Source organism: Cyprinus carpio, chromosome B7 (assembly GCF_018340385.1).
Source record: "Cyprinus carpio isolate SPL01 chromosome B7, ASM1834038v1, whole genome shotgun sequence".
Classification (NCBI taxonomy): Eukaryota; Metazoa; Chordata; class Actinopteri; order Cypriniformes; family Cyprinidae; genus Cyprinus; species Cyprinus carpio.
This window is the reverse complement of record NC_056603.1, coordinates 31,707,580-31,723,719: the sequence shown is the minus strand read 5'-3', so window position 1 is coordinate 31,723,719 and position 16,140 is coordinate 31,707,580. Positions and strand designations below refer to the sequence as shown.

The 16,140-nt window shown below is 34.5% G+C and overlaps 2 protein-coding genes across 4 annotated transcripts in view; one reads left to right on the top strand and one right to left on the bottom strand.

Annotated features, from left to right (window-relative positions):
* Positions 1-1,964: 1,964 nt before the first annotated feature.
* On the bottom strand, positions 1,965-5,926 carry rwdd (RWD domain containing 4). Of its 2 annotated transcripts, XM_042728341.1 has the most exons (8): positions 5,710-5,925; positions 5,336-5,416; positions 4,705-4,814; positions 4,065-4,215; positions 3,712-3,823; positions 3,567-3,616; positions 3,407-3,409; positions 1,965-2,636 (listed from the first exon to the last, which is right to left on the bottom strand). In XM_042728341.1, the coding sequence occupies exons 1-8, from the start codon at positions 5,731-5,733 to the stop codon at positions 2,604-2,606; spliced, it is 564 nt and encodes a 187-aa protein (XP_042584275.1). In that variant the 5' UTR covers positions 5,734-5,925; the 3' UTR covers positions 1,965-2,603. The 2 variants fall into 2 exon arrangements, with proteins under 2 accessions (XP_042584275.1, XP_042584276.1); XM_042728342.1 differs by lacking the exon at positions 3,407-3,409 and having other exon boundaries at positions 5,710-5,926.
* A 4,100-nt stretch (positions 5,927-10,026) lies between these two features.
* Positions 10,027-16,140, top strand: part of adam19a (ADAM metallopeptidase domain 19a) — a 77,648-nt gene continuing 71,534 nt past the window's right edge. Inside the window, exon 1 of one of the 2 annotated variants that reach the window (XM_042728338.1) lies at positions 10,027-10,454. In XM_042728338.1, the coding sequence (XP_042584272.1) occupies positions 10,331-10,454 (124 nt within the window). In that variant the 5' untranslated portion in view covers positions 10,027-10,330. The remainder of the gene's footprint in view (positions 10,455-16,140) is intronic. The other variant, XM_042728337.1, reaches the window with a different exon arrangement.

The following is a 16,140-nucleotide window of genomic DNA, read 5'->3' as shown; positions in this document are numbered from 1 at the left end:
CCAACTTGTTTTTGGATATTGTATAAGTGTCTGCCCTTTAAATCCTTGTCCCACATTTCCTGCCACTTTTTATTCATGTCTTCTTTAATTTCATCCTTTTATTTCTACTTTACTCGTTCATGTTTCATTGCTTGTTTTGCCAGTTTATCATTTACTATTTTGTTTCCTTGTACTCCTACATGTGCAGGTACCCTTAGAAACCTCAGGTCTATACCAGTTTCCTGAATCCTAAGCAGATTTGTAAATACTTCATAGATTAAATCCTTTCTTGATGTTGATTGTTCATTTATTAAACTATTTAAAGCTGACAAGGAATCTGAACAAATGATACCCTTGTAGGCTTAACTTCCTCCACCATTTGAATAGCTAATAAAATTGCTATTAACAGAGGGACTAACTAAGATTTCTGTAATAGGCCTACCCAGAATCATAGCATCTAGATGCCATCCAATCCAAAACTTTTGATTTTATTTTTCCCTTATTCCCAGCAACCCTTCAATATGTCCTTTACTGGATGTAATTCTGAATGTCCTTTTACATTTATCCAATAATTCATAGTTAATTTAAATTTTCGTAAACGTATAGGCATTTCTCCCACCTCCACTTCTATATGGCTGATATAGGAGAAGATCTGAAAGCTCCTACATATTCTTAATCATTGTGTCTGAACGGTTTCTACTTTTTTAATCAAGGATTTCAATGCAGATCTATAAATTATGGATCCATAATCAGTTGCTGACCTAATCAGTGCACTATATATTCTTCGTAAAGTTTTCCTACTAGCTCCTCATTCCATTCCTGTCAGACATCGTAGTATATTATTCCTTTTTTTGCACTTATCTACCAACTTCTGAATATGTATCTTAAAGGCCAACCTGGAATCCATCCATATTCCTAGATATCTTATATCTTTAACTTGTTCAAGTACTTGTCCATGTAACTTCATGTTTATTTCAGGGATATGATTTCTCTTCGTAAAACAGACTAGTTGAGTTTTAGTCACTGATAGACGAAAACTGCATTTGTTCCAGAAAAAGTCTAGACAGACATCAGCTTCTAGTCCTAGTCCTTACAATAATGCAAAAACTGTCATTTTTGTTGTATAGTGTGACAAAAATTACACTATACTGACAAATCTGTGTACCATCTAGCCTTAACCCTTCTAGTCACACAGCAAAATAGCGCACAGAAGCAAGATGCTTTGATTTTGTGTGGCAAACACTGTATTCACAAACAAACATTTCCAAAGCGTATTTCAAAATGTAACTTATTTTTGCTAGAAATGGAAATCACTGCAGGAATCCTTGATGCTACTGAACAAAAAAGATATAACCTTATGCTAAAGCCATGAAAAAATTCTTAACGATATAATGACCCTACTATACAACTCAAAATATTATGGACCTTGAATTTGTTTTTGGGAAAAAGTAAGACAATATTTGTCTCATCCTTTTCCGAACTTAGAATTTAATTTGTTAATGCTGTATTTAAAATAATCTGCACTTCTCGAGTATTAACGTCAGTTTCAAGCTGCAACTTTTATAGGGTTAAAAAAAGGTGAAAGGTCTGACACTCACTAAGGAGATCATGGTTTTAGATGTTGTATTTTTATAAACAACATTGGCTTATGATTTTATGTGTGTGTGTGTGTGTGTATATATATATATATATATATATATATATACATATATATGTTTGATATTTGTTCAATCTTCAAACTTAAGATATTTTACACTATATTATAGATATATACTATAGTTATGTCTCACTTCTGGTTACAAACTTTTTTTTTTGTTGCCTTAAACTTATAATAAAGACAGGAACTTTAAACACAGGATTGGAATTTTAGCACACCATCTATCAAAACTTGGAGCTGTAAGAACCTTCCTGATCCAGATCCATGTCACATTGACATATTTCTTAAAGCCCTTACAATGTTTTCACATTAAACAAGAGCGGCACTGTTTTATCTGCAAAGGACTGTGCTTTAAAACACTTTATTTCTTTAAAAACACACACCCATAAAATATCTTTCACAAATAACATCAAAATGTAAAACTTGAAAGTTCTCTTTTTAACCCCCAAATAGATGGTTTTTATTTATTTAGCTGTTTTAATTTAAGTGGGAGGCCTAATGAGGGTTGCCATGTTGAGATCACATGACCAGCTAAATCACACTTGTTTTATATTTCAGTAACCCCTGACAACAGTTCTCTGCACTGCACCTTTTAACTATCCATGATACAATTTTCAAAAGGAAATGTCACTAGATGAAACATCACACTGATGTTAGGTTTATGATGTTCTAGCAGATCCAAAAATACAAGCATTTAAACCGTTGTTAGTTTTCTTGATGTTCATGTGTGTCTCAGCTAATATTTAGCACACGCTAGTGAGGCTCTGGGGACATGTGTCTTTGTGAAGGCAGAGCTCCTTGCACTCACTGTCAAATCAGCTCTGAGACAGCTCCAGGTGAATTAAAATCATGGCCGGAGAGAATTCATGTTCAGCTTTCATTAAAAAAAACAAGTGCACAGAGACACATTTCATCCATATATTCATCCGACGCTACTTCAATCCATCATTTCTTCTCAAGCATCGCTTTAATCTTCATCTTTTCCTCCAGTTTTGCTCAGCTATATAAAAGAAAGAAAACAAGAAATTTGTAAAAATATTATAAGCATGCATTACTGGTCAAAGGTTTGAGGTTTTAAAGAATTTCTCTGTTTTTGAAAAAAAAAAGTCTCTTATGCTAACTCAAAATTACAATTTAAAACCATTGGTTCATACTGTAGTATTTATTTTTTAAATGTAATTTATTCCACTTCAATGCATCCATGCTTAATAAAAGTATTGGACCACAACCTTTGTAGTAGTAGTAGTGTTTCATTGCGACATTGTCGTTTTTAAAAAACTATAAACAGTGTATAGTATGTCACTGATATGATTACATGAGTGTTTTATTCAAAATTCAAAAACCCCAAACATTTGAATACATAATTTGTATGCCATTATAACAGAATTTCAAATCAAGCAGCATCTACAAACAGATGATGCTAGATATTTTGTCAAAACTTTTTGAATTACATGAAACCAAATGCTACAAAGGTGAATTGTAGTGGATGTATGTTCACCTTAAGTTCACACAGGTATCCTATAGCAGAAAAACCATACGAACTATGCCCAAATACTTCTGTCTATTGTTTTATTATCTAAAAAGCACACATTTCAAATTTCTGTGAAATGCTTGTGCTGGTTTTCTTTCAAATAAATGGCATTTGGTTAGATTTTTTTTTATCTAACGTCACAACATTCAAACAATTTAGAGTGCAAATGCTTCTTGGGGCCACTGTATATTATATCTTATATATTCTATATGTATAGTATATACGTATAAACTGCTTACATGCTGTTTGTTGGACAGAGAAGGTGGCAATGTATGGATGAGATCCCGGAGCAAAAAAAAAAAAACAGATTATAAAACAAGTTTATGAACATTTAAGAATGTGCAATTTTATTTGACATGTCAAATGGCATTTGTAGTAAATCTTCTCATCTTAACTTACCTTAATAACATCTACCCAGTTCCAACCTCTTGGCAGTTCACCCTTATTATCTGTTCATTGCAAAAAACAGTTTCACATCAGTGTGCATTCAAACAACAAAGCCAAACTTCTTTCTTTTTTTTTTTTTGTTGCCAACAATACTAACCTGTTCTTCCAATCAGTTTCCTCTTCTGTGCTTTGGTTAGCTGCTCTTTCTTCTCCTTCTTCTTACTGACAGAGGTGGAATTATTCATGACATCGCTGTTGGATATCAGGGTCTGAGAAACAATAGAGTCATTACATTATTTACAGGAGCTGTGACAAAGTCATTGTGAACTATCTGAATGCAGCAAGGCAGTTTCCATAGCTACAAGAGACCTTCAGCTGTTACAGTGATATGCTGCTGTATTCTTTGAGGTGAAGTGAATGTATAAAGATATAAAGTCAAATAAATCAGAAAGCACTAGTCCAGAGATTGCACAATACATTCAGAGAGCCCAACACTTCAAGAATACAAACCACAGCGGATGTCACAGGCTGGTAGTTTTCCATGAGTGTTTCCTGGTTTTCTTTGGCCCACTCAAAAAGCGTGTACATCATGGCAGTGCCCAGGTTGGCCTCAACCTGTTCACTTAACTTCGAGAGAATGTACTGCTTTGTCTCCGGGGATCTAAAAATAGATGTTATTCTATATAAATCTACTATTAAATTTTTTTTAATTTAGTAAGTTGTTTTTTGTTTTGTTTTTCGCCTTAAAGAAATCAATCATTTTATTCAGCAAAGGCTGCATTAAATTGATAAGTAACAGTGAATTTTAATTTAGATTTGTCATGATATGAGGATGAAATCAAAATATCAGAATGATTTCTGAAGGATCATGTGACACTGAAGACTGGAGTAATGGCTGCTGAAAATTCAGCTTCGCCATAACAGAAATTAATTACATTTTGGGATGCATTCTAATAGAAAACGGTTGTAAATTGCAATAATATTTCACAATATTACAGTTCACTGTATTACTGATCAAATAAATGCAGCCTTGGAAAGCATAAGAGACATCTATCAACAACATTTAGATAAATTTTTTTTTTTAAATAACTCAAGAACAATCTATAAACTTTGGTTAAAAGCAAACACAATGGCACTGAGAACAACTTGCATTCTGTTGTTGAAAAAAGCATCTAGTGATATGTGCGGGGCAGTTTCAGGATAGCTCTCTGGCCAGGACACTTCTAGCAGGAAGGATTTGGAGTCATCAAGATCTCCTATCTACAAATAAAAAACAAAAAGGCACAATTCAGACACAAACCAAAGCATTACCACAAACTTTCAGAGATGATGCAACAGTATTTGGAACTGTATTAATACAATATCATCTCAATGGTACAAAATATGTATATGGTAATAATAACTTAATCGCATTATGCAAAAAAAGGACCATAATAGTATCTCATTATATCATCGGCATTGCTTTTTACAAGTTCTTACACTAAAGTACAGAAATAAACTGAGGCACTACTATTTATTTACATAAAAATTATCTTCATTTCTGCTGTAACTTGGTTTACTAAACCAGTTGTCTTAATATATTACCAGTGGGCTCAATAACAAGTCGCTAATAATGTTCCTCAATTGTAAATCACTTTGAATAAAATACTGAATAAATGTAAATGATCCTGCTATCTGTACACCATAAATAAAACACATCTGTAAGCCAAAGTAAACAGTGTTGGGTGTACTTCTTATATTTGTCACACCACTTAAGTGTTTGTGTGTGAAGCAGTTCTTACCCTGAACTGGAAGGAAACAGGGCTGAGCTCTTTAAAACAATCATCTCCTTCATAGATGGAGCGCAGAGCCTCCAACTCCATCTGCACATGAACACTTCAGACCGTCACAACACTACCATGGTATTACCATGATTTATACATGTACCACTATACTACAAATTCAGTGGTATATAAAAATGGTATACATACAGTAATAGCACTGTAAGTTACCATAATACAACCACTGTCATTTTGTATAGTGTTAAATGTACATTTCAGAAACAAATATAAACATAAAGTTCATTTAGTTTGTGAATACACAGCTTTCATTAAACCTTCATTAAAATGAGCATCTTTCAGCTCATGTGCGTTAGCTTTAGCTGTATCTCTCTCACCTCCTGGTCTTCATTGGCAGTCATGTTTTTCGCCTATCCAACACTTTAAACCAGTCATAAACTGCGCTGCTGTACCAGCGGACTGTGACCAAAATAACGTTTAGACATTTAAAGATATCCACATGCTTTAATGTTACTCTGCTATGCTTTTACAGTCTCCAGTCTACACAGCACAGAAGAATGTCATCTCACAGGAAACAGTCACATCACTGCCGCCTGCAGGACTGGAGGACAGAAAGACCTACACTGGCTCGGTAACGACTCTTCATTTACTCTAGAGGGCGGCAAAACACTGTATGTTATTGCATTAAATTGTAGTATTATGGTATATTTCAAAAGATTGTGGATAATTGCTAATTAGTCCGTGTACATAACGAAAAGTAAGTAAATTCTAAGAAAATATGCATCTATAGGCTACTCTTTAAGACCTTTCACTGGTCAGTTACATTGCCAAAGCTTTAATGAGCTTTGCATACACACAGCCTATTACTGTTAAGTTAGGGGGTTCAAATGCATATTTTGGTTTTCCCCAGTAGTCCTTTTTGATTCAAAACCCTCTTCTATCAGTAATTTTGTGAATTTAATCCTCATAGATTTTATTCTCCTATCTAAAAAAAAAAAATTTTCAACAGTTTTGTGTGAGCAAAATAAAACACACTGGCATACACAAAGACAACAGTCAACTGAATATTAAGATTTTAACTAAGGTTGGGCTGTGTGCTTGAGAATATTTCATGAATGTCAAATTGGGAGTATTGGCATAAATGTTTAAAATGTTATGCCTTTATTTATGTTGACATCTTCTACATTCTGTCTTTCATGATTTTGTGTGTGTGTAAATAAAGTTTATTTTTTATTTTATTTTTATTGTAAAAATGCAGAAAGTTTCCTGTAAGGGGTAGGGTTTAGGTGTAGGGTTGGTGTATGGCGATAAAATATACAGTTTGTACAGTATAAAACCATTATGCCTATGGAATGTCCCCATTTAGATAGCTAAGTAAACGTGTGTGTGTGTGTGTGTATGTGTGAGAGAGTGTGTATGTGTGTGTGTGTGTGTGTGTGTGAGAGAGAGAGAGAGAGAGAGATTAAATATAATAGGCTGTTTAAGGAAAACAGTCAATATTTTGTGATTATTTTCGTTGTTTCATCCAATCCTGTATGATTTTTCTTCTTCTTCTGTGGAACAGAATTGAAAATATGATAAATGTCTCAGTAGTTATTTTTGTTGTTGTTGTTGTTTTGTGAAAATGAAAGTCAACTGTAACCAAAACTGTTTGATTGCAAGCATTCTTCAAAATACCTTATTTTGTGTTGCACAATGTCATACAGGTTTGGAACAACACAAAGGTGAATAAATATTGACAGATTTTTTATTTTTTCCTTTAATAGCAGGTATTATTGTGACAGCTTAAAAGTGAAGTAATCTGCTATTTACTTCGAAAACTCAGATCATGTTTTATTCACAATTTTACATTATGTATTATTTCAGGGGTGACAAACTGAATTCCTGGAGGGCCGGAGCCCTGCAGAGTTTAGCTCCAACCTCCAGAATTGAGTTTGACACCCCTGCATTATTTGAAGCTCATCATTTCCCATTTGCATTCTAATTATTGTGGCTTCACTACTTACATAATCTAATCAGAACGAAACAAAATAATTTAACACCTTTTACTTAATAGTTTACATTTACATAGTAATCACAAAACAGCACAACTCACTTAGACTTTCTGTGCAAGCACTGTCCTGGCGACATGAATGTTGATTATTTGCTCACATTTACATGTGGAACTCCTCTGGTTTACAGGTCAACAATATGTCCTCATTGAGTCATGATTAAAGCCCTCTCTGATTATTGAGCAAAAGCCACCTGCCTTTTAAGACTGAGCTGAGGTGCACCAGAGAGTCGGGGGCAGAAGATTATATCCTAGCTCACATCTGACAGCCCGATAGCCAAATTACCTGTTGGGAAGATTTACTGTTCTAATTTCAGAAGTATTTCACCAGACCTCTACAAACTCTTTCATTAAATAAGCCATCCAAAAATGAGTTTATGAAAGACACAACTTCAGGGTCAAAAATAAATCATTTATCATCTGTCTGCAAATGCAATATTTATCATAGCTTCATTGGACTATGGTATCTGGTGTACAGTGGCATGACCCTAGAAGATGGGATATTGCTTTCAGTTTTCAGTGAGTCCAGTGGAAAGTCAGATCATATTTACATAATGTAATGTAATATATATATATATATATATATATATATATATATATATATATATATATATATATATACAATTTTCTTGCCCCATTGACAGATTTTTTTTCATGTTTTTTAAAAAAAAATTAATATAATATAATATAATGGTTTTACCTGCATATAATATAGTATACAAGTACATTATGATGAAAAGCATCTTTCAATTACAAAATTACCTTTCATGCAGTGTATAACACAGCTCTAAGTAAATTAGAAAATTCTTGCCAGTTTTAAATCTGAAAGTGCACCATGTACAAAGTTATTGTCTCTCAAAAGAAAGAGTTGACTCTGAATCATTGAAACGAGTCGTTTTTAGAATGAATCCCAAGCTGTTTCATGTTGACCGTCAACATGAAACATTAAAGCGATACTCCATCCCAAAATGAAAATTTTGTTATTAATCACTTACCCTCTTGTCGTTTCAAACGCGTAAAAGCTCCGTTTGTCCTAGGAACACAATTTAAGATATTTTGGATGAAAACCTGGAGGCCTGTGACTGTCCCATAGACTGCCAAGTAAATAACAGTGTCAAGGTCCATAAACGGTATGAAAGTCGTCGTCAGAATACTCTATCTGTCGTCAGACGTGCAATCTGGGTTATATGAAGTGACAGGAACACTTTTTGTAAGCGAAGAAACAAAAATAACGACTTTTTTCAATACGTCCTTTGTCAACATTATCCTCTGTCTCTCCATATCATTGTATGCTGTGTATGCTCTTCTGTGTCATCTGCGCCACAAGGATTGGGGGTTATACCTGTTGTTGGGGACTCCCATAACCAAAATATGAACTTTCCATTACCCATGATGGGACACTTTTTTGAGCACTCTAAATGCTTGATTCAGTTCTGTGGCTTGTTTTGTACTCCCAAAGCTTACGTGGCAGAGCATATGGCACCGTGGAGCCAAAAGTATATATTACACTAATGTATGTTTCTTTAGGCAAAGAACTGCAGGCAGCTGACCAAAGCTTTAACTCCCACAGTTTGAATTACATGACAGGTTGGCTCTACACAATCTCTTTTATTGCTTGGATGTACAAAGCTGCAAGAGGCCTATTGTGTGTGTGCTGTAAAACACTTTGCAAAATAACAGAATTCAAAAGTGCAGGTGACACTATTAACCTATATTATATTATATTAAATTATATTATATGTGACCTGGACCACAAAACCAGTTATAAGAATCACGGGTATATTTAATAGCCAACAATACATTGTATGGGTCAAAATTATATATATACTGTATATATACAGTACAGACCAAAAGTTTGGAAACATTACTATTTTTAATGTTTTTGAAAGAAGTTTCTTCTGCTCATCAAGCCTGCATTTATTTGATCAAAAATACAGAAAAAACATTAATATTGTGAAATATTATTACAACTTAAAATAATAGTTTTCTATTTGAATATACTTTAAAAAAATATTTATTCCTGTGATGCAAAGCTGAATGTTCAGCATCATTACTCCAGCCTTCAGTGTCACATGTAACATCCAGTCTATCACATGATCATTTAGAAATCATTCTAATATTCTGATTTATTATGAGTGTTGGAAACAGTTCTGCTGTCTAATATATTTGATGAATAAAAGGTTAAAAAAGAACTGCATTTATTCAAGAACAGTCACATTAGTCTGAAAGCCTATATAATTATAGCCTATTTCCCTATGGAACACATAAGAAAAAAAAGAGAAAAAAAGACAACTGGGTAAATCATAATTATGACATAAAAGTCAACATTATGACTTACTAATTCATAACTATGAAATTAAAAAGTCAAAATTGTGTCATAAGTTTGAGATTTTATCTCCAATATGACAGCATTTGTACGTTTGACATACTATAATTAAGAGTTTTATCTCATAATTTTTACTTTTTAATGTCACAATTTTGACTATCTCGTAATTTATGCCACGAATGTTTTTTCTTCTTCTTTTTCTTCTTTTTTTAAAGGAGATTCCTTATGTGGTGAAATGGGCTTTGGCTTTCCTCCATCAGTCATAAACCAACAATCTAAAACAAGCCTGACTAGACTGAGAGACCATTTCGGACCAGCACACCAGCTTAGGTTGTTTAAAGCTGTTTTTCTCAGCAGGGGTCTGCTGAATACAGTGATCACTGAGTCATATGGGCTATTCACAATGTCCAAGGCTTCACAGCTCTTACCCTTCCTTCCTCGGTTGTGTTTTCTGCCTGCTCTAGGACAGTTTAACGAACATATAATGGTTCGTGTGGCTCACGCAAATCGAGAGGGCAGAGCTTAGCTGACTCAATTACATCTATTTCTTCTTGTTTCCTCTCACGCTGGCGAGAGAATACAGCGCGAGGCAATACGGAGAACAGCACGGACCGCCACAGGGATGTATACCAAACACAGACAGAAAAACGGACACATTTCATCGACACGATATGTGCTTGTAATGCTATGGGTTTTACTCTTTAACGGTTTACTGGAAATTGTAGGCGGAAATCCTCGGGAGGAAGGTAAGACACCGCTTTCTTACCCAGAACCTACTTGGAAAGTTGTTGTCTTTATCAACCAGTTGCGCGCAACCGTGAAGAAGTTTTCTTGCGCATTTAAATAACTTTAAAAAGTGAAGATTTGATGTGTAAATACATTGTTTGCTTAGGTTATCGTGTGAACAAATTTTTCAGAGCAATAATTCATCAGTGTTTTCTCTTCCATATAAGGATGACGATGTTGCACACGTTGATTAAAGCAAGACCACTTTAGTCTCTGCTGATTGTTAACACTAATGTTGCTGATGCACGCTTCAGGACATAAGCAGATGTGACTGCATGCTTTATATTGATATTAGCTGAAACTGCAAGGCGAGGGAGAAAATGTGACACGCAGCTATAAGCTCAGACTGTGATTCTCTAACATTTAAAGCTGAACGACTGTTACTGAGACATTGACGAGTACCGGTTTTTCATAACCGGCTGCATTTTTTTAAAGCACAGGAGCCGAATTATTCATAAATTCTGGAACAAGCATCCGAAGTTCTGAACTAAAATGTTCTGCCAGTATTTATTGCAATACTATTCTACTGTACGTAACAGTGCAGCCAGGTCTGATACTATAAATCCACATCATGAAACAACAGCGCATTGCGCCGCCCAGTTTAGAAAGATTCCCGAACGAATGACTCTTTATCAGTCGATTCTTTTTGGTGAATCAAAAACAATCAAGCGAGACCAGTGTAATCAGATTTCCAAATGAGTGAGTCTTATGTGCCGGTTCTTTTTAGTGTAATAAATCATACAGCGCGACAGCTAGTCAAATTGACTTACACAAGTCGGTTATTTTTATTTAATCGAAAACATCCATCGCCAATCAAAAGCGAATTTTTAGTGAATAAAATAAATGCATCTCAAACGACAAAAATTGCGTGACGATTCCCGAACGAATAACTCTTCGGAGCTGATTCTTCTAGTGAATCTAAAACACTTATGAAAGATTTTGAGCGGTTACTTATTTAATTAAGAAGTGTTTTGTTGTATAGCAACTACAACATAACAAAGTTGATATTGAAATCATAGGCTGTTTAGTTGGTGATTAAATATTTTTGTTGTTTGATATATTTATTTAATTATTGGGCTGCTATTATGCTTTAAAAAAAGTATTTTTTTATATATCCTACATGTTCTTTTCCACCTATTTCTTGTTCAGAAGTAGACTAATTGTTAATGTAGGCTATAATCAGTAAATTTAGAGGACCACAACCAGAATCCCTATTTAAAAGCGACACATTTCTGTCAAACCACTGAACGGCACAAAACAAATCGATTTGATCTTTAGACATTAGTCAGTCTTTCAGTTGTGTAAAACCATGATGTGTAATGTCAGCCTTAATGACAGGACTCCATTAAAACCAAACTGTTATTAATGCTGCAAATCCATTAGCTACTGTCTATCAGTATTATAAACCACAACATGATACCCAGCATTCAAGAAAATCACTTCATTAACACCCCAGATTTTCACTGATCGGCAGATGAAAGAGAAAACAGAAGAGCGTTGACCATTTTTTCCCCATTAATATTTCATCACAGGCATCACTACTCTGTCATTTAAACACTGTGTGTTTTAAAGAAACTCAAACAGGCTGTTGGTCTCAGGATATCAGGTTCAGTCCTGTTCCAACAGAAACGACACAAGCTCTCTGCTTGTTCTGCGTGTTTGGAGAAGTTGCTACATCTCTCTGAGATTTGACCGGGGACTCTGGGACCTGCGCTGAGCTTCAGTCTCCATACTGTGTGACAGACGTTTAATGCATTTATAACAAGGCTTGCGATATTATCTACGACAGGCAAGAGCTATTAGCAAGAGCAAATATTCTGCTGAGCTGAGAAGTTGATGTTAACATATACTTATGGCTTGTATGTGGATTTTAAATGATGCACAAATTGTTACTTCTACTTAAACTGGAAAAAAAAGTCTTGTGACATAATAATAAAAAATATATTTGGGGATTATTATTTTTGATTATTATACATAGCTTTCTAAAATACTTCAAGTCAAATATTTTTGTTTAATGAATTTCTGTTGCCTGGAATAACTGACCGCTCATCTAGACAATTGATTTCCTACATAATAGTGTCTATTGTATCTCTGCAGTCTCTCTTTTGCTCTCTCAATGCAGGTTGTTAATTGATGCCATCTTTCATCTCAAAACAGATATCGACCGTAGTAAAGCTGGCCTTGGAGGACTTCAGGATTACTTTTATGCTGAACATAAAACTTTATTCATCTGTGTTTGGGTGCAATCTCTGGCTTATTCAGTTTGTTCACAAAATGTGCTTTTCCTCACCTGTCATTCAGATACTTATACCGTGTCAAATATGCATTATAAACACTGACCAGTCTAGCTTTCACTTAAATGAATGAATTCACTTATAATTACTTACAGTTGTTAAAAAAAAAAAAAAAATCACCAGAGCCAGTGTGACATTGTTCAATTCATAAAACGTTGAGTACCAGAACATACACTGAAAAAAGTAAAACTTTACTCAAATTGCTAGTAATTTTCACAAATAACTAGAAATACTGGCAAGTAACAAAAATAATTAAATGTGAAATTTTGAAGTCAAACTATTTTCTTGTACTCTAATACAGTGTAGTTTGAAATAGGTCTGTCCTTTAAGCTATTCATGCTGAATTAATTGCAGAGAAAAAAGAATATGAAGAGGAATATCAATAGTGTTGTGATTCAATAGTAAATAGTCTGTAAACAGACCCATTCGACTGGGGACAGCCTGCGTGTTTTCTACAGTATGCTCTGTGCTATTTGTTGCAGAATGATGTGAAAGCTTGAAAAACTGCAAATAAGACAAATAGTGGAAGATAATGCTTGCATCACAATTAAACACAATCCGCTACAGTATAAAAGTTGAAAGAATTCTTCTCTACGAGGAAGGCCTGGGTTCATGCATTGTAGGCTTATTTGAAATATGCACATAATAGCACAGGAGATATAAATAAGGTATGCTTTTTGCAGTGGTCTACTCACAGCTCTTTGTGCTCGCCACAGCTGCATGGGTTAGTTATATCACCATTATTCATTTATACGCCTTATGTTTATGCGATGAGAAGAAAGATGGATGACTTTGGGTTTCATCAGTATGTCTGAAAAGCCCCTTGTTCCTGGAATGTTCCATTAGTCCCTGGACTACAGTTTTTCTATCAGGATAATGACTTTCATAAATTGGCTCACACAATAGATAATGGTTGTTTTTCCTTGTAAAAGTGACTTTTGTGGCATGGAATCTTATTATAACGCCATCTTTTTCTCAAGCTGTAGCTCCACTGTACATCATTATAAATCCTCCCTGTCTTTTTAAATACAGCATGTAGTTCAAATTCTGAATGTTGTACTGCATGCAGCCCTTGTGAAAAAGAAGTGCATTAAATTGTGCGTGCTTGTAGTGTACTTCAAATTTTAAAAGTATATTTAAAAAAAAATGTACTTGAAGATAATCTAATATTAATTAAATAAAAGGCTACTTAAGTGTACTTACAGTACAGTTTCATGGCTGTTTCTTAACACACTTAAGTAACTTAGCTTTAAAGTACATTTTAGATCTCTATTTAAATCATGCTTTAAAGCCTAAACTTGATATCTTGACTAAAATACTAAATTTACTAGATTATAATTATAAGTGTAGTGCATTTATTTAAATTTGCTTTTAAATTAATATATGTTAAATGTACTAAAATGTAACTTCATCATTACAATTGTGTAATAAATAAATACATGACATACGTTTTGGTTACACTTAATTTTAAGGTGTCTTTGTTACAGTGTAATTATACATTTAAGTACTGAGTAATATTAATTTAATTAATTAATTTAACAACTTAAAATAAAGTTTTAACTAAGTTTCAATAGAAATTATGTTAAAAAAGGTGTAAATTAATTCTGAAATAACATATATAAATATGTTTGTAAGTGCTGCTTAAGTTGGTCAAACTTATTGCATTTAATATAAATTTATAAGATATTTTCATTTCATTGTAAACAGCATGCAATGTCACATTTAGTGTCTGAAAACATTGAATATTATATTATTTATGAAAACTACCCTTTTTAAAAGTATGCTAATTTGCACTTCTTTTACAAGCTTGCACACATTGTTAGCATTTCAAATAGTACTTGTGCTTTGTGTTTCCATTGTTCATCAACTAGAACAACATGAACTTCTTTGATAAATCAGTGTATCTCAGAACAGTTTGTAGTGCGAGGGGACTTTAGTGCACTCCTACACAAGCAACGCTCGTGGCATTTGAACAAAAAAAATATTGAAGGCTGTATGAGTCAGATTGCATTATAAATTGACATTCTTAGGTGCTATGTAATGAGCGAGAGAGAAAGAGTGCATGTTAGAGAGAGAGAGATAAAAAAAGAGACAAAGGTAATCAGAGAGTGAATCAGAGAGACAAAAAGCTGCAGACAGAGCCGGAGAGCGTGGCGGAGCTGTTAGTTGGAAGGTAAGGGAGGAGTTTGCCTGTGTTGTTTAGAGTTGTCACTGAAGACGCTCGGTCCCTGCAGTGCTTTGTGATTGCATTTGGTTTAAAACGGCACCCTGGAAACAGTGATAGAAACAGTTCCATTCAAACCACTCTATCTCTCTTTCTTTCTGTCTCCTCTCTCACACACGCACCAGGCACAATTCAGAGAAGAGATCCCCCACACAGAAGCAACATTCAGTCTTGTGCCAGCTTATCTTGCACACACACACACACACACACAAATCGTAGTCCGTCATCTGCTCAATGCAGTATCTTTTAGAGTGTTTTGGACTTACTAAATTGCAGATGCTTCCTGTCAATCTGATATTGACATGTTTTTTTAGTCTCCGTCTCTCAGCAATGGTCTATAGATTGGTCAGTCACACAGATGATGTGTGGAATTCCTCACACAGTCAGACGGCTGCAGTGATAGACATTGGCCAGGCCAAACATCAAGTTTTCATTTGCTAAAATGTAGAAAGATTGTTTGTTGATGCCAGAGTTTCATACCAGATTTTACTCAGTTTTACACTGTCCTCTTGCCCATTTAAGGGTTGAAATGATCTTCCCTTGTGTGCATCCTTGCCAATAAACAATTTTGACAATTTACTGCAATTAGAGTTGAAGCGCATAATTTATAATAGTGTTATATCAGAAGTAACCATATAGAACAGATAGTTACATCCCATAAGGTTGGGCCGAAATGTCTGATAGACATCACGATGTTGACCCCCATACCCTGACCCCCCCCCCCATACCCCCTTCAATCCGCCGCGTCCAAATACCGTGTTTGGAAAGAAAATTATATGTAGGTGTAACCCCTAAAAGGAATAAATACGAGATGGGAGGAAAATATATATTTCAATATTTTTCCTGCAGTTATATCATTAGGTACTTATACTACATATATACTGTATTTCGGGCATCAGGGAGCCGCTTTTGAATGCACGATCGCTTTTTAGTTTCATTTTCACTTTCGAGATTTGCGATCGCACCTACACTGTTTATACTATGGAGCTGCTGTACTTACCTCACATTTTACAAGATTAGATGTTTGTCAGTGGTACTGAGGATCTGCAAGTCATTCACCACCGTCCTCAGTAATCTCTCCTTAGGTGAAATTTTATGTACTGTAATGTAACCGTTACACCGTGTCTA